The 14,938-nt window shown below is 50.3% G+C and overlaps 1 protein-coding gene across 3 annotated transcripts in view; it reads left to right on the top strand.

The window, feature by feature from the left end:
* The first annotated feature begins 311 nt into the window (after nt 1-311).
* Nucleotides 312-14,938, top strand: part of WWC1 (WW and C2 domain containing 1) — a 148,139-nt gene continuing 133,512 nt past the window's right edge. For all 3 annotated transcript variants that reach the window (XM_081231708.1, XM_081231709.1, XM_081231707.1), the window contains exon 1: nt 312-432. In XM_081231708.1, coding sequence (XP_081087834.1) covers nt 314-432 — 119 coding nt within the window. In that variant the 5' untranslated portion in view covers nt 312-313. The remainder of the gene's footprint in view (nt 433-14,938) is intronic.

The following is a 14,938-nucleotide window of genomic DNA, read 5'->3' as shown; positions in this document are numbered from 1 at the left end:
CGCTCGGCTCGCTCTGCCACGCCGGCGGGGCGCGCACCCGGGCCCGCACCGCGCCGCTGCGGACGCACATGGCAGCGTGAGAGGGCCGGCGGCGGGAGGAGAGGGCGGCGCCGGGCCGGGGCCGCAGGGCCGCATGGACAGCGCCGCCACCCCGGCCGGCCCTCACTAGGGCCCCCAGTCCGCGGGCGCCACTCCCCAGATCATGGTGCCTCGGCGGCCGCCCGAGCCGAAAAGAGCCGGCCGGAGCCGTTGAGCCGGGGGCCCCCGCGGCGGCCGGGAGCTGCATGGGGGAGCGCGGGCCGCGCTCGGGAAGATGCCCCGGCCGGAGCTGCCCCTGCCGGACGGCTGGGAGGAGGCGCACGACTTCGACGGCAAGGTCTACTACATAGACCACACGAGCCGCACTACCAGCTGGATCGACCCGCGGGACAGGTAGGACCCCGAGAGGCCCCCTCCTGCCCCACGGGCCACCAGCCGGGATTGTGCAGGGGATGCCGAGGAGCTTGGCGAGCCTCTTCGGTTTCCCGCACCCCACACGCTCCACCTTCATCCCCTTCTGGACCGCCGCTCCCGCCCGGGTGGGCTGCCGGGAGGAGGGGATGGCCAAGTGAGTTGGCCCAGGCTGCCACCACCGCCTTCCTCTGATGAGGACTCAGGCCCCAGCCGGCACCTGCCCGGAGTTTTGACCTTAAGCTCTAGCCCCGCCCCCCGCCCCCCGCTTCCCCTTAGTTGGGTCGGGCGGGGGCTGGGGGAGCAACCTAGACGAGCGATGCTGGGGCTTCCCGGGAAGGCTTTCCCCAGCACGGGGTGGGGGAGGAGGGGGGATGGGGAAGCATCTGGTTTGGGGCGGGTGGCAGGCACCCAGGACTCAGTGGGAGACCGCTGGAGGAAGGACCCTGCGTGCGTGCAGGGGAAGGCAGCCTGGAGTGTGGTTTTTGACAGGTGTCTCCGCGGCTCTGAGAGGAGCACGGGAGCAGTCTGGGGGCCTGGAGGCCGAGAGAGGGAAGGAAAGGAAGGAGCGGGGGAGGTCTGATCGGGGAGACCGGTTCTCCAGGAATCTCACGGCAACTTGGAAGCTGTTAGGATGTAGATGGAGGTGAGCGGCCTCCGCAAAGCCCTGCCCATCCCTCTTTCTCCTCCCTCCCTTCCTCTGGGGACCGCGGCTTCTCAGCCCTGCACCAGCGCGTCCTGACCTTGGTGGGCACCAGGCCGGCCGGAGCACCGGATTTGGTTTTGCTGAGGCAGGTGGAGTGTGTGACTCTTAGCTTCCAGACTTTCTCCTGGTTTTGACCGCTCGGCATTTCTTTGCACACACGCACCCCCTCCCCATGAATATCCTGGGGGAGGGGAGGACCACCCTCTGGGACCGCTTTGTTGTGCTTTGCTGTCACCTCTGTGGTCCGAGTGCCTCAGGAATGCGGAATTTTCACCTGGTCGCTGTGACCTTGGGTGTCAGGTGCCTGTAAAGCAATGCAGGTGAATTGTTTGGACCCTTCATCCTCTGGGGTTGGGATGGAGGTTCCAGAAGTCCAGGATGGGGTGTATAGCGAAGTGAAGGTTGAGAAAAAGCAGAAAGAAAATGTGAGCTGAGGTTCCTCGTGGTTTCTGTGAGCACTTTGGTTCATTCATGCAACATTTACTGGGTGCCTCCTCTACGTTCAGTACCATGCTGAATGTCTCATCAGTTTAATCCCGAAGAGAAATTTTTAACGCTGGAGAGCGTCCCGTAGGCAAGCTGCTTTTACCTCTGAGCCTCAGTTACCCTATTTGTCAGACAGATGATTTGCTTGGAAGGGAAGGAGTAATAGTGGAACTCTTTTTTTTTTTTTTTTTTAATTTTTGGCTGCGTTGGGTATTTGTTGCTGCGCGTGGGCTTTCTCTAGTTGGCGCGAGCGGGGGCTACTCTTCGTTGCGGTGCGTGTGGGCTTCTCATCGCAGTGGCTTCTCTTGTTGCGGAGCATGGGCTCTAGGCGCGCGGGCTTCAGTAGTTGCGGTGCGTGGGCTCAGTACTTGTGGCTCGTGAGCTCTAGAGCGCAGGCTCAGTAGTTGTGGCGCACAGGCTTAGTGGCTCCGTGGCATGTAGGATCTTCTCCGACCAGGGCTCGAACCCGTGTCCCCTGTATTGGCAGGCGGATTCTTAACCATTGCGCCACCAGAGAAGCCCAACAGTGGAGCTCTTCAAAGTTGGAAGGGACAGTGGAACTCTTCAAAGTTGGAAGGGACATAGAAGATCAAGGCCCAACTCCCACTTTCAAACGTGAGACAAACTTTGAGGCCTGGAGGTGCGATTTGCTTGTGTTTTGATCTTTCCACCCCTCTGCCTTATGCCGAGTTTTTTACCGGCTCTGAAGGTCTAACCTCCACACTTGTGGTCCTACTCACTTTCCTTCCCCATGCCCCACTCAGGGTCAGTTGCCCCAGGGACTCTGTTGCTGTGTTGGTGAACTGGACAGTCCCTTGTCCTCTCCTAATACAGGCACAAGTTCAAGTGTCTGTGTCCTCCTGTATTTTAGGTCCCAGCAGCTACCCAGTCCAGTGTGCTGTTAGCAGTTTAATGTCGAGGACACGGCTAACTCATCCCAGGTCATGCATCTAGGAACTTCTCTGGGCTGCTGAGAGGATAACACAGCTGTAGAAAGCTTCTTAAACAACAGTCATTTTTTACCCTTGGAAGGGGGCAAGCAGTATAGCTTCTGTGGGATACTGACTTGACTAGAGCATAATTTCCCAAATTTTAGTATTATGTGGACCACGTTTTTTGCTATATCCACCTGTGTTATTGCTTACTTAATATTTGACTTTAAATCAACCCAATTTGAATTTTTTTAGCCACTTTCATAAAGGGGAAACTAGTAATATCTATTTGCCCCCAATACTAGGGAACCTTTAAAAATACAGTGGAGGGGGAAAACCACAGTGCCATTATATTTGAGTTCACTCCTGGGGCCTGTCCACGGCTCCAGCAACAGGGCTGTGCAGCCTGTGTTTTTAGGCAGATTGGCAGGCATTAAAAACATATTGGCACTTCATGGAGCTGCTGACTCTCTCCGCCTTGTAGGCCACTGGTTTGAATGCTGCATCTTTGTATTGATATCTCCTGGTCATCCCACCTGCACCGGCCCGGGGTAGGGCCCCTGAGCTTGGGGCGCTGAGGGGTTCTGAGCTCACTGTTGTGGTGAGCCAACTTTGAAAGTTTGGGGAAAGAGCTGAGCAGAGGGTATCCACTTCTGACTCCCTGGAATTCCCTCCTGCACACCCCAGAAGGGAGTTTTGCCTTCTCGTCCTACCTGTGTGGCCTCAGGCAAATCGCTTGACCTCTCTGAGGTGCAAGTGTGCTCCTTCGGTGAGAGAAGAAGGTTGATGAGATGTCTCTAAGCCCCCTGCCAGTTCTCAGATAGGATTTCGCTGATTCGGGCTTGATCTCGCCTTCTCCCTCCTGACTCCATGGCAGAATTGGGAGGGGGGCGGCAGGCAGGAGGGTGAGGGGGCTGAGAGGAGGAGGAGGAGAACATTTAACAAGGCTGAAAAGCGCCAGGCTTCTTTGGGGTGGTGAGGTTAGGGGAGAGAAATTCTGCCAAGGCATTTACATCTCTGCAGCTGGTTAATGCTATGAAACAAAATATCAAAAAAAAAAAAAAAGATTCTGCTCCTTGAGTGTGTGTGTGTGTACATGCGCGCCCGTTTGTCTTGGTTTTTTTCCTTATCCGAATCAAGGAGATACACCTGTCCATTCCCCTGAATTTAAAAGAAGTCAGTCAAATGGTCCTTCAGTCAGAAAAGTGATTTCTTAGCCTCAGAGAACAGAATAGCGTCTTGGGTTACCAACCCTGAAGAATGTCCTGGCACGTTCCTCTCTCTGGGCCTGAGCTGTTTTGTGTGCCGTCCGGCTTGGAGGCTGCTGGGGGTAGGGAATCCAGTTTTCAGCTTCCCGTTTCACCGGGGGGTTGCCAGCTCTCTCCCCTTCTCACCCAGGGGAAGACAGGGAGGCCGAAATTCCTGAGGACGGTTGTCCCAACAACCGGAGAGGGGCCAGTGGGCAGCTTGGGCCCTGCCTACTGGGCCAAAGGCTCCAACGGCACCACGGGCTCCTCCCGAGGCAAGGCTGGTCTGAGAAGGTGACAGGTGTGTGGGGAATCAGGTGCTGCAGATTGGGCCGTGGAGCAGCGTGTCTTTAGCAGAGTAACCCCGGGTGCTTCTGGGAGCTTCCAGCAAAGAGCCAGCATTCCGGGTATATTTAACTTAGAGGTATGCAACAACAAACACACTGATTGTTCTCCGAGGAAGGATGGATTGTTGGAACTGGCCCTGCCGGGGAAGGTTCCTGAAGCCTAATGCCTGCTCATTGGGGGGTTTGTCTTCTGACCTTCTTCTAGGAACCACCTGGGAGCTCTGTGGGCACAGTTTCTGAGGCTGTGTGATCAGTGCTAGAGGCCCACGTGTCTGGGAGGCCATGTTGAGAGAACCCAGCAACTTCTCTCATGATTTGAGGAGGAATTTTTGCCAACGCTGTTAATTCAGGAATGATTCATAGTGTAAGACGTTGGGTCTACAGCAGGCAAAAGATCTTAATCTCCTTCTGGTCACAGACCCTTATAAGAATCTGACAAAGGTTAAGGATGTTTCCTGAAGAAAAGCATGAACACGGCTTTTGGCACATAATTTCAGGGCGTTTGTAGACCCCGGGTTCATAACCCCTGCCAGAGATTAACTTAAAAACTGCTCATCTGGGGCTTCCCTGGTGGCGCAGTGGTTGAGAGTCCGCCTGCCGATGCAGCGGACACGGGTTCGTGCCCCGGTCCGGGAAGATCCCACATGCCGCGGAGCGGCTGGGCCCGTGAGCCATGGCCGCTGAGCCTGCGCGTCCGGAGCCTGTGCTCCGCAACGGGGGAGGCCACAACAGTGAGAGGCCCGCGTACCGCAAAAAAACAAACAAACAAAAAAACCACAAAGCTGCTCATCACTACTTGTATGCCCTCCTGTTTAGCTAGGTAGGACATAATGATTGAGCATTTACTATATTCAGGTAATCTGCTGAGAGCTTTACACGGATAACTTCTTTTAATCCCCCTAACAACCCTGGGAATAGGTTATCTGCCTGAGAAACCCGAGCCTCAGGGGGGCTAAGTTTGGGGAAAGCCACTCAGCTTCTGAGGAGCTGAGATGGGAATGCCAGGCATGCCGACTCCAGAACCCAAATTTCTAACCACTCGGCTGCCTGGCCTCCGTTGCTGAATTAAGACCTCTGCTCCGCTGCCTTAAGGAATTTGGCCTTGGGGAATGGAGCCAGCACAGGCATGATTTCAGTTACCTGCTGCCATTCTGGTGTGGCCAGGCCATGGCTATCCAGCGAGTGGTGTAGAAAATGGAAAGAGGTTGAGTCTTTGAATCCTGGCATCTTGCTGCCTGAGTGACCTTGGCAAGTTACATATCCTCTCTGAGCCTTGATTTTGTCTTCTCTAGGATGGGGTGATGCGCATAAGCTGTCAAGGGCCATTATGAGCATGAAATAAGTTAAATCACGTAGGGCAGCTAGCACAGAACCTAACATACAGGAGACGCTTGGGAATGCCAAACCTTTTGGCTTTTACTAGGAAGCACTTAGGAAATACTTAAGTCAAGTGGAGACTGAGTCTCCATCCAGCTCTGTAGCAGTTTGCAGCTGGGATGGACCTTTCTGGTCATGTAATCCAGCCCTCTCATTTCACTGATGAAACAGACTCAGAGACTGGTGACTTGCCCAAGGTCACACAGCAAATGTCAACCTTGAGTCTCTAGTAGAGGTCTCATTTCTTCTTTCTTTTATGTAAACTTTTCCCTAAAAATCAGACCCAGTTTCTTCTCATCCATGGTAATAATTTGAGAATATTTTATGCTTGTGGTTTATTCTTTGTAATCCTTTTTGACTATGCAGACTAGCAAGTTTCTTTCATAGCACTGCAATCATTTCTGAGTCGTGTCATAAGAAAGTGTTATATGTTGACCAGTTAAAGTACCAGCAATTGCAAGTGCATTACTGTTTTTATAATCAATTTAAATAGATTTAAGGTTATTATTGGACTAATGTCACTTTCCACCAATTTACATTCTGACAAGCTTTCTTAAGTGGGAATTATAACCAGCCTGCCAGGGAATTTACCCAAAGCCTCTATTCTCCATGCTTCTGCTTTTAATGATCCACTAATACCTTTAGCTTGAGCCTTTACAATTATTAGAGGGCTTTTCTTCTCCTTCCAAGGCTTGAATTTATGATCTACACATTTCATGGGAGTCTGCAATGCCCAAGAATATCTTACGTTATTCATTAAGAAAGAAATAAGGTTAAAAAGCACTAGTCTAGCTAACAGGAAGAAGTAAGAGGCCTTGGAACCCACAAATGAATAAAATAATAATAAATGCTAAGTCTCCTAATATGTATTCTGTGCTGCGCACCAAGTGTTTTATATTATGATCTCATTTAATCCTTTTGCCAACCATATAAGGTAAGTACTGTTATTTTCTCCATCCTCAGATAAGGAAACAGCAATTTAGAAAGGTTAAGAATTTATATTTGCTCAAGGTCACCACCAGTAGGTGATGCACCCAGGATTGGGGCCCAGCTGGCTGAACTTCTGAATCCACACTCGAACTAGCTATTGCCATTTCAGGGCTCCAGATGCCCTGTTGACAAGCTGGGCTGGAAAGTTACCATTTACTCCTAAAATGAGGCGAACCTGCTGTGGATCTCCGGGAAAGATGTTGCCAAGGAGGCTTAATCAGAGAAGCCAGTGAGATCCACATGGCAGCTTAGGAGACTATCGGGCACAAAGTCTACCTTCCGGGAGCAGCCAGCTAACCAGAGCTCTGGGAGGGAGGGAGGGAGGGAAAGAACAGAGAAGGAGGCAGAGAAACTCTGAAGGATGCGGTGTGTGGAGAGAGTTCAAAGTCGTTCCCAAGTCTCTCGGGTAAATGCTCCCAAAGGCCAGGGACTTAGTAGCCAAGGCAGCGCCTCCCTGTCACCACCCCTCCCGCTTTTGGCCTCGCCAAACTGACCTGATTCCCCACTCCCCTGGGATCCCTGGGAGCCGTGCAACACTGCCCTTTTGAAGAGAAGCGAATCAGGTTGCCTTGGTTACTGGGAAGGTTGGAACGCCAAGCTCAGGTGCACATAAGGAGAGACGAGGCTAGAATAAGTGGGAGTTGGAAGGTGGCCGGCATGCTGCTGCAGAACTCTCTGGATGCAGGAAGCCTCGGTCAGGTTTTGGCAGCATTTGAAGGGGGTGCCAACTTCACTGCAGTCAGCTGTCTGTGCTGAGTGTCTCCAGCCACGTCTGCCTCCAGGCTATGGGGATCTACCCCTGGCTCAGCGAGGGACCCTGGATAAGAGAAACCCACTCCTCTTGGAGAAATGGCCTGGGTAGCATCTCCTAGTACTTCCACTTGGACAGGGCTGAGGGCTGGATCGGGGCTGAGTCTGGGTGAAAAATGCATGCCGTGCCTCTCCCAGCACGGAGAGGCCAGTGGGCCACACACCTTTAGGTGGAACAGGTAGAGGCTCTAGTTACTGCTACTGACAAGCTTCTCGGCAGCCCTGAATCCCTGTTTCAGAGTGAGATAAAAGAAGAGAACACTCAGAAACTGGATACAGTGGCGTTTTGTTATTTAACCTTCACCAGCGGGCCATTAAGCCTCCGGCTCCTGAGCAGAAAAGCTCCTGCCAAAATAAAGGGGGGCGTTCACTGTTGTTGTGTGGGGGGAACGTGGAACATTCTGTAAAGATGCTAGACAGGGGAGAGGGAGTGGAGTAGAGAGAGCAGGGAGGAGGGAAGAAAAGGACAAGTGCAGTGGGTTACCTCCACCCCCATTGCCTCTTCAGTGCTTCTACCCATGACATCTCACCATTGGAGAGAAATGGGATCTTTCCGTTTCAAATGTCTGCCAAAGAAAAAGGACCGAGGCTGAAGTTCTCGTTCAATGGTCGGCCAGAAAAAAAAAAAAAAAAAAAATGAAGCTGCATCAAGATTAGGGACACCTTTGTTGGCTTTTTTCTTCCCCTGATCCATTCATCACTCTCTGGCAGCCAGGACACCAGGCCAACGGCAGCTGCTGACTTTCCCCAGCCGGCTGCCTGCTGTTGCTGGGCTTGGTTTGGTGGCAGCCAGGCTGTCCCCACGCTGGCTTCCTCCCCGCCCAGTGGCGGTTACTTGTTTGATTTGTCTCTGGGATGCCCTTAGGATCCACTGACTGATACCTGACTTGGACGGATAAAGTATCAAGATCCAGGCATCAGGTGGCTGCTAGGATGAGATGACCCTGGGACAGCCTTCCAATCCTGCATCTGTCGTGGCTTTTCTTGGATAGTTAGGGCTCTCTGAACATGGCGTTGTGTAGTCCAGGAAGTTCTCACACGTGCATTTGTATCACTAACAGTGAGGACCATAACTGGCCTCTGGTGATCATGATGCTAATAGTTACATTTAGTCATCTTTATCCAGTAGCTGGCATGGGCCAAACACAGTTTGTTGCTCATGGTATTTTTCTGGCATTTTGCAGATGAGGAAACTGAGGTTAAGAACTCAAGTGACAAACTCAAGGTCACAGAGGTAGAAAGGGGCAGAGTTGGAATCCGAATCTAGGTCCGTCTGATTTCAAAGCCTTACTCTTTGCACCACTGCAGTCTTTTTCAGTGAATTTGGAGAGAGGAAGGGAAGGGAGCAAAGGCAAAGGGACCTTTGTAACTACAGAGACATAAACAACACATCTATCAGCATATATGCCTTGCTCACTGTGGAGGAAAATGTTTGTGTGGTTCCAGCCGAACTTTGGTTTGACCTACCACACTGTTCCCTGCAGTAGATAAGGCCTTCATAACAATCTCCAGAGGACATCAAGTCCTGTCTCTGTCATTTACATATAGTAAGTCACCTTGAACAAGTCCCTTCTCTGCTGTGTAAAACACAGGTAAGCGTAGGACCTACCTACCCCCGAGGGTTGTGGGGAGATGAAAGGACGTCAGACATGGTGGGTCTTACCCAGTGCCTGGTACACACCAGGCTTTCAAATGGGAGCTGAGACTAGTTAGGCTAGTTTACCCTTCTTTGCCTTGGTAGAGAAACGAGAACCATTGTCCCTTCCTGGCCAACTCAAGTTTTTTCCTGCTTCAGCAGGGCTCACCTGAGCCGCTTTGACATCAGAGTTTGCAAACCACCTTGGGGCACTCATTGTGTAAATAAACCAATAAATTATTTTCCCCCTCGTCTTATCAGAGGCAAGCCCTTGTGCGGAATTTCTGAAGTAAAGTGACCCTTGCCAGGGAGCTGGCACCAGGGCAGTGTGTGAAGCAGGGATAATGGGTTGCAGTGGTCACGGCTGAGTGAAAACAGCTGCTGTGGGCACTGGAGGTCTCTGGAGTTCACTGGTAACTGCTCTGCTATCCTGGTCCTTCACTCGTGCTTCCCTGTGCCCTGTTGGAGAGCTGTTTGAGAACCTGCTGATTTTAGCATGGAGGTGGTGCAGAAGGGCATTGGTGTTTATCGTGTCCCACCCAGCCAGGGGTTGGCCATTCATTCAGCAGGTATTTATTGAGTGCCTACCGGGCTTCAGGCTCCGTTGCCCTAACCAAGGATCAGGGCAAAGTCCCTGCTACAATGGGGTGTACCCTCGGGCAAGGCAGATGGGCAAACAGTTACACAGATAAATTACATTCTGACTGGGGGCTTGGTATTTGCTAGAATTCTTTGACCCATCTTAGGAAGCTGGAGGGATGGCCCTGTCTAGAACACCTGTTGGTAGTTGCTGTGTGAACTTGGGCTTTGGATCTGAGAGACCTTTGCGCCTTCCCTAGGGTGTTACCCAGAGCCTGTTAGGATGAGCTGGGCACCGGGCTAAGTGCTGGGAATGCAAGGGTGACGTAAGACAGTCTCCAACTCATAACATTTACTACAAATTAGTGAGAGACAGTCATCAAACTGTGCAAATAGAAATGCCAGGCTCTCTGAACCTTGGTTTATTTCCTCTCCTGTTTCATCTGGACTCAACTTAGAAATATTTATTGACTGCCCGTAAATGAATAGAGTGTCTGTAATATGCCAGGCATTGTTCCAGCACTAGGGATTTGGCAGTGATTGAGCCATCAAAAATCCTGCCCTCATGGAGCTTACATTCTAGAGCAGTGATTCTCAAACTTGGGGAAGCGTCAGAATCACGTGGAGGATTTGTTAAGCCCGGTCCCACCCCCTCACTCCCACCCACACACCCAGTTTGTGTCAGTAGGGCTGCCGTGGGGCTTGGAAGTTGGTGTTTCCAGCGCACGATGCTGCTGGTTTGTGCCCTGTTGCTTTGCAGACCGCTAACAGTTGATTTATTGAATCCTTGCAATAACCTGGGAGGATTGGGGGTTAGGGTGGGGTAGGGGAGTTGGGGGGAAACCCTCTCATCGCTGTTTTACAGACAGGGAACTGAAGAAGGCAGGTGAGGTAACTTGGCCCTCCCTGTTATGCTAAGCAAGCTAAAGGAAGTGACTTTAGGAGCAAGCACTGTTTAACTGCCTTGCCATGATTGCTGTGAGCAATTTTGTTCTAGTTCTTTTGCTGACCCAGAGCCTGACTGGTGGCAAAATCCAGTCGGGTTTGCTCCCGCATTGTAAAGTAAAGGACGGGGAAGCAGGAGGTCTGAGCAGATCTCAGAAGCCAGAAGGAAATTCTCTTTACATTAGAATGTGTGGAGTTGTGTATCCATGGTCACAGAGAGGAACAGAGGGCACGGGTCTTCCCTGTTTCTCCCTGATGCTGAGCCAGGAGACCTGTGCCGAGTCCGCTCTTCAGAGGAAGGGGTGCTGGGCTCCTTCACCCCTAACCCAGTCTTACTTCGAGTCTAGGAAGTGCAGGTGAGGTGTGGCCAAGAGGCAAGCCCCTCCTCTCAGAATCCTCACAACAGCCCTCTGGGGAGGCCTTGTTCCCCTTGACCATGACTTGGATTGTACATCCTCAGCCTTGTCACTGGCTAGTTCCGTGACCTTGTTTAAGCTACTTAAAGCCTCCTGACCCTGTTTCTTCACTGGCAAAATGGGAATAAATTAGAAGCTACCTTGTAAGCCACAGTGAAATTCGAGGTCTCTCATTATATTTAAGTTCCACTGTCTGGACAGTTCTAACGACAGAGATTAAGGCCTCCTTGATAGCTTCATCTATAGTTCTGTAGCTTCTGCTCAGTTCATGTATTTTGAGCACCAGAATTTTTTTGGATATAAACCTCTTTCTTCTCATTTCTCTGGAAAAATGGATCATACTTAAGCAGATACACATCTTCCCAGACAACAAAGACTTTTGCTAGACGGGACTACTAAGCGGTATCTTAATAGCTCAAAAAATTTCAAACCAGCCTGAGTGGTTTATTTCCACTGCTGATATAAAACAAATATTTGCTGGCCGCAGGTGGAGGACCCTGGGTATTTCTTCAGCCCCCTAACTGGTCACCAGGCCTGAGTGGTTCTCAAAATGTGGCCCCAAACCAGGACATCAGCTTCACCTGGTAAGTGGTTAGACCTGCAGACTCTCCTGTCCCACCTCAGACCTACTAATCAGACACTCTGGGGGGTGGAGCCTTGAGAGCTGTCTTTTAAGGAGCATCCCAGGTGACTCCGCTGCCCCCTCAAGTCTGGGAACTACTGGCCAAATGTTTGCAGCTAGAATGACGTAAGGTATTTTGTGAGTGGTCGCAGGTAAAAACCGGCCAGGTTTGAAGAGCCTTCCAAGCCCAGGTCGATGCAGCCCATTGAAATGGTTTTCATTGGCTTGAGAACATCTTATGATCAATCCCCAAACCCTTATTGTCCAGGTGGGACCTCCGCACTTCTTTCACCAGGCCTCACCATCACTTAACATCTTTGCACCAAGATTCAGCTCACAAATGAAGTGTAAAAAGGCCTTCCCCATCTCCCTCGCCTGGGCTCCATGACACCTTATGCTGTCGTAGGACAGCGTGACTACCCGCATCCTCTCCATTCTTGTTAATAGGCAGCTCAGTGGCTGGCACACAGTAGGACTGCACCAAGCCAGGAAATGGCTGCTCCCCAGTTGGGAGTTTTGGATTCTGTTTCTGGCCCTTCCTCCTAGCAGCAAGTCCCTTGGCCTTCCCGAGCCCTAGTCTTCATTGCTCTATGATGGGGGAATAAGGACCCTTGGTCTCCTTTCCACAATGGAGTATAGGAGTCTGTGTCTGGATCTCGGGGACAATAGGATCAGTCAGTGATTCTCAAGTTCAGTTGCACATCGGACTCAGCAGAGGGGGAGTGCTAAAAATACCCATGCCTGCCCCACTCCCAGAGAATCTGGTTTCATTGGTCTGGGGTATGGCCTGGGCATGGGATTTCTAGAATCTCCCCAGTTGACTCTGGAATACAGCCACATTGGAGAACCACGACTGTAGGTAAATACCTCCCTTCCTCAAAATGCTTGTAGAGTTTGAATGAGATTATGCGAAAGTACCTTGTAAAGGGCTTTAAAATTTAAGAGTTACACAGTTCCACGTGGAAAACTGAAGATGATTCAGGAAGTATTAAAAAATAGCTATGGGGGGGGAGAAGGAGATATTTGAGGGATGTCAGGCACCTTGCAGTTTGGTAATTTCCCCTCTTCTAGATCTGTCTTGCTATTTCTTTCCTGATGTGTTAAGTATCAAATTGATTTGGGCTCATCTTTGCCTTAATGTGAAAATCTTTCAACTCGCATTGCAGGAGTAATGCTTTTAAATATATGGGTCTAAGCTACTTTGGAGTTGTAGGCCTGGGGGGTAGGCAGCTGCTGTCTGTCCCCAGCAGATCTCGGTCTGGATTTCATGCACACGTCTGAGTCCTCAAGACTCCAAGGGAGTGGGGAATGCAGACGTTGTCACCATGTAGATCGTGGCCGGTGGATAAGAACTCATCATAACCAACACTTGCTGAGACTCTAGGTAGTGCAAAGATCTGAGCTGAGTGCTTTGAGTGCATTTTCCAATTTAATTCGCCTAGCAACCCTGCGAGCTGAGAACCGTTACCATCTCCATTCTGCTGCTGGGGAAACTGAGGCTCAGGCAGTTGAGAACTTGCCAGTGATGGCACAGCTAATAAGTGGCAGAACTGGGATGCCACTTTCTCTGCTGCCACAATGCACCCTGAAGGCCAGGCTAGGCTAGGCTGTCAAGGAGAGCAATACTGAGTTTGTTCTGGTAATTCAGACCATAGCTCCTTTCACTACTGTGGTTCCTTGAGTAGCAGCTTCGCTCAGTTGCTCAGGGTCTGTCTGCACAGCTAGACCTTTCTGTTTGCTCTCCTCCTATTTTCGGAGATGTCCCTCTCTCAGTGAGCACTGTGAGTGAGCTCTTTTTCTGAGTACAGTCAGTTTTTCAAAATTCCTCCAAGGATCACTTTCCTAGACCACATTCCCCTGTCCTGGTGGTGATCAGCATCTTTGTTTCACCCTCCTTATAGACTGTTGTGCTCAAGGTAGCCCCATCTCTTGTTACTTTGGCATGAAAGACTTAGCAGGAATCAAATTCCCTTCGGACGCTTTGGTGTCTGCATGGCATGTGGGCTTGGACGGCAGCCTTCTTGCTTGCCCAGTGGCACATCCTTCAGGGGGTGTTTGTGCGGGTTCCCTAGAAGTCAATTGGGTCATCTCAGATCTGAAGTGGCTCTAGCCGTGCACAAATTACCTTCCACTTCTGTTGCGTGTTGGGTAGAATCGAAAACAAAGAATGCCATTACCTTTGTGTGTTTGTTTCCTGGTGGGAACTGTGCTAAGAAGAGGGTTCAGCAGTGACCAAAGACAGACATCATTCCTCATAGAGTTTATGGACACATAATACGAACATGAACAAAATACTTACAGATTAGGGAAATAAAGAGGACGCTGTATTAGAAAATAATAGGTCTTGTAAATGACACCAAAGATCCAGCTATAGAATTTAAAAGTTCTGTAGTCAGAAAAACGGTTTGCTTTTACCTTTAAGTGGGATCCATCTATAGTGATCACTGCTCTTCCTCTTCAACCAGGTTCTCTTAATTCAAGTCAGGAGATCCTGGCACTCACTGTAGTGGCAACAAGTGTATTTTCTTTTTTTTAGCTTTTTTTTTTTGAATGAAAGATTCTTTCACTTCTGTAGTGCTTCACAATTTTCAAAAGTTTCACACACGTGATTTCATACAATCTCATAATAACCCCCCCTTCTTTTTTAATCCCCAACCCCTATATTGTGCCTTTCTCCTTCCCTCTCCCCACTGGTAACCTGTAGTTTGTTTTCTATGTCTGTTGAGTCTGATTCTTTATGTTTTATTCCCTGGTTTGATGTATTTTTTTGATTCCACATATAAGTGATATCATACAGCATTTGTCTTTCTCTGTCTGACATACTTCACTTAGCATAATGCCCTCCAAGTCCATCCATGTTGCTGCAAATGGCAAAATTTCATTCTTTTTTATGGCCGAGTAGTATTCCATTGTACATGTAGACCATATTTTCTTTGTCCATTCCTCTGCTGATGGATACTTAGGTTGCCATACCTTGGCAATTGTAAATAGCGCTGCTGTGAACACTGGGAAGCAGTGCCTTTTCTTTCTTTTTTTAAAAAATAAATTTATTTATTTATTTTTGGCTGCATTGGGTCTTCATTGCTGTGCACCTGGGCTTTCTCTAGTTGCGGCGAGCGGGGACTACTCTTCGTTGCGGTGCGTGGGCTTCTCATTGCAGTGGCTTCTCTTGTTGCAGAGCACAGGCTCTAGGCGCTCAGGCTCAGTAGTTGTGGCTCACGGGCTTAGTTACTCCGCGGCATGTGGGATCTTCCCGGACCAGGGCTCAAACCCGTGTTCCCTGCAATGGCAGGTGGATTCTTAACCACTGTGACAACAGGGAAGTCCCAGCAGTGTTTTTTTTCTTAACTTTGGCCAAGGAGCTCTGTTCTTCCCCCAAGGCAGCATGATTGGTC

Source organism: Mesoplodon bidens (genome assembly GCF_964165515.1).
Source record: "Mesoplodon bidens genome assembly, chromosome: 4".
In the NCBI taxonomy this organism is placed as follows: domain Eukaryota; kingdom Metazoa; phylum Chordata; class Mammalia; order Artiodactyla; family Ziphiidae; genus Mesoplodon; species Mesoplodon bidens.
The sequence above is the reverse complement of the archived record's forward strand: the minus strand, read 5'-3'. Positions and strand labels throughout refer to the sequence as shown.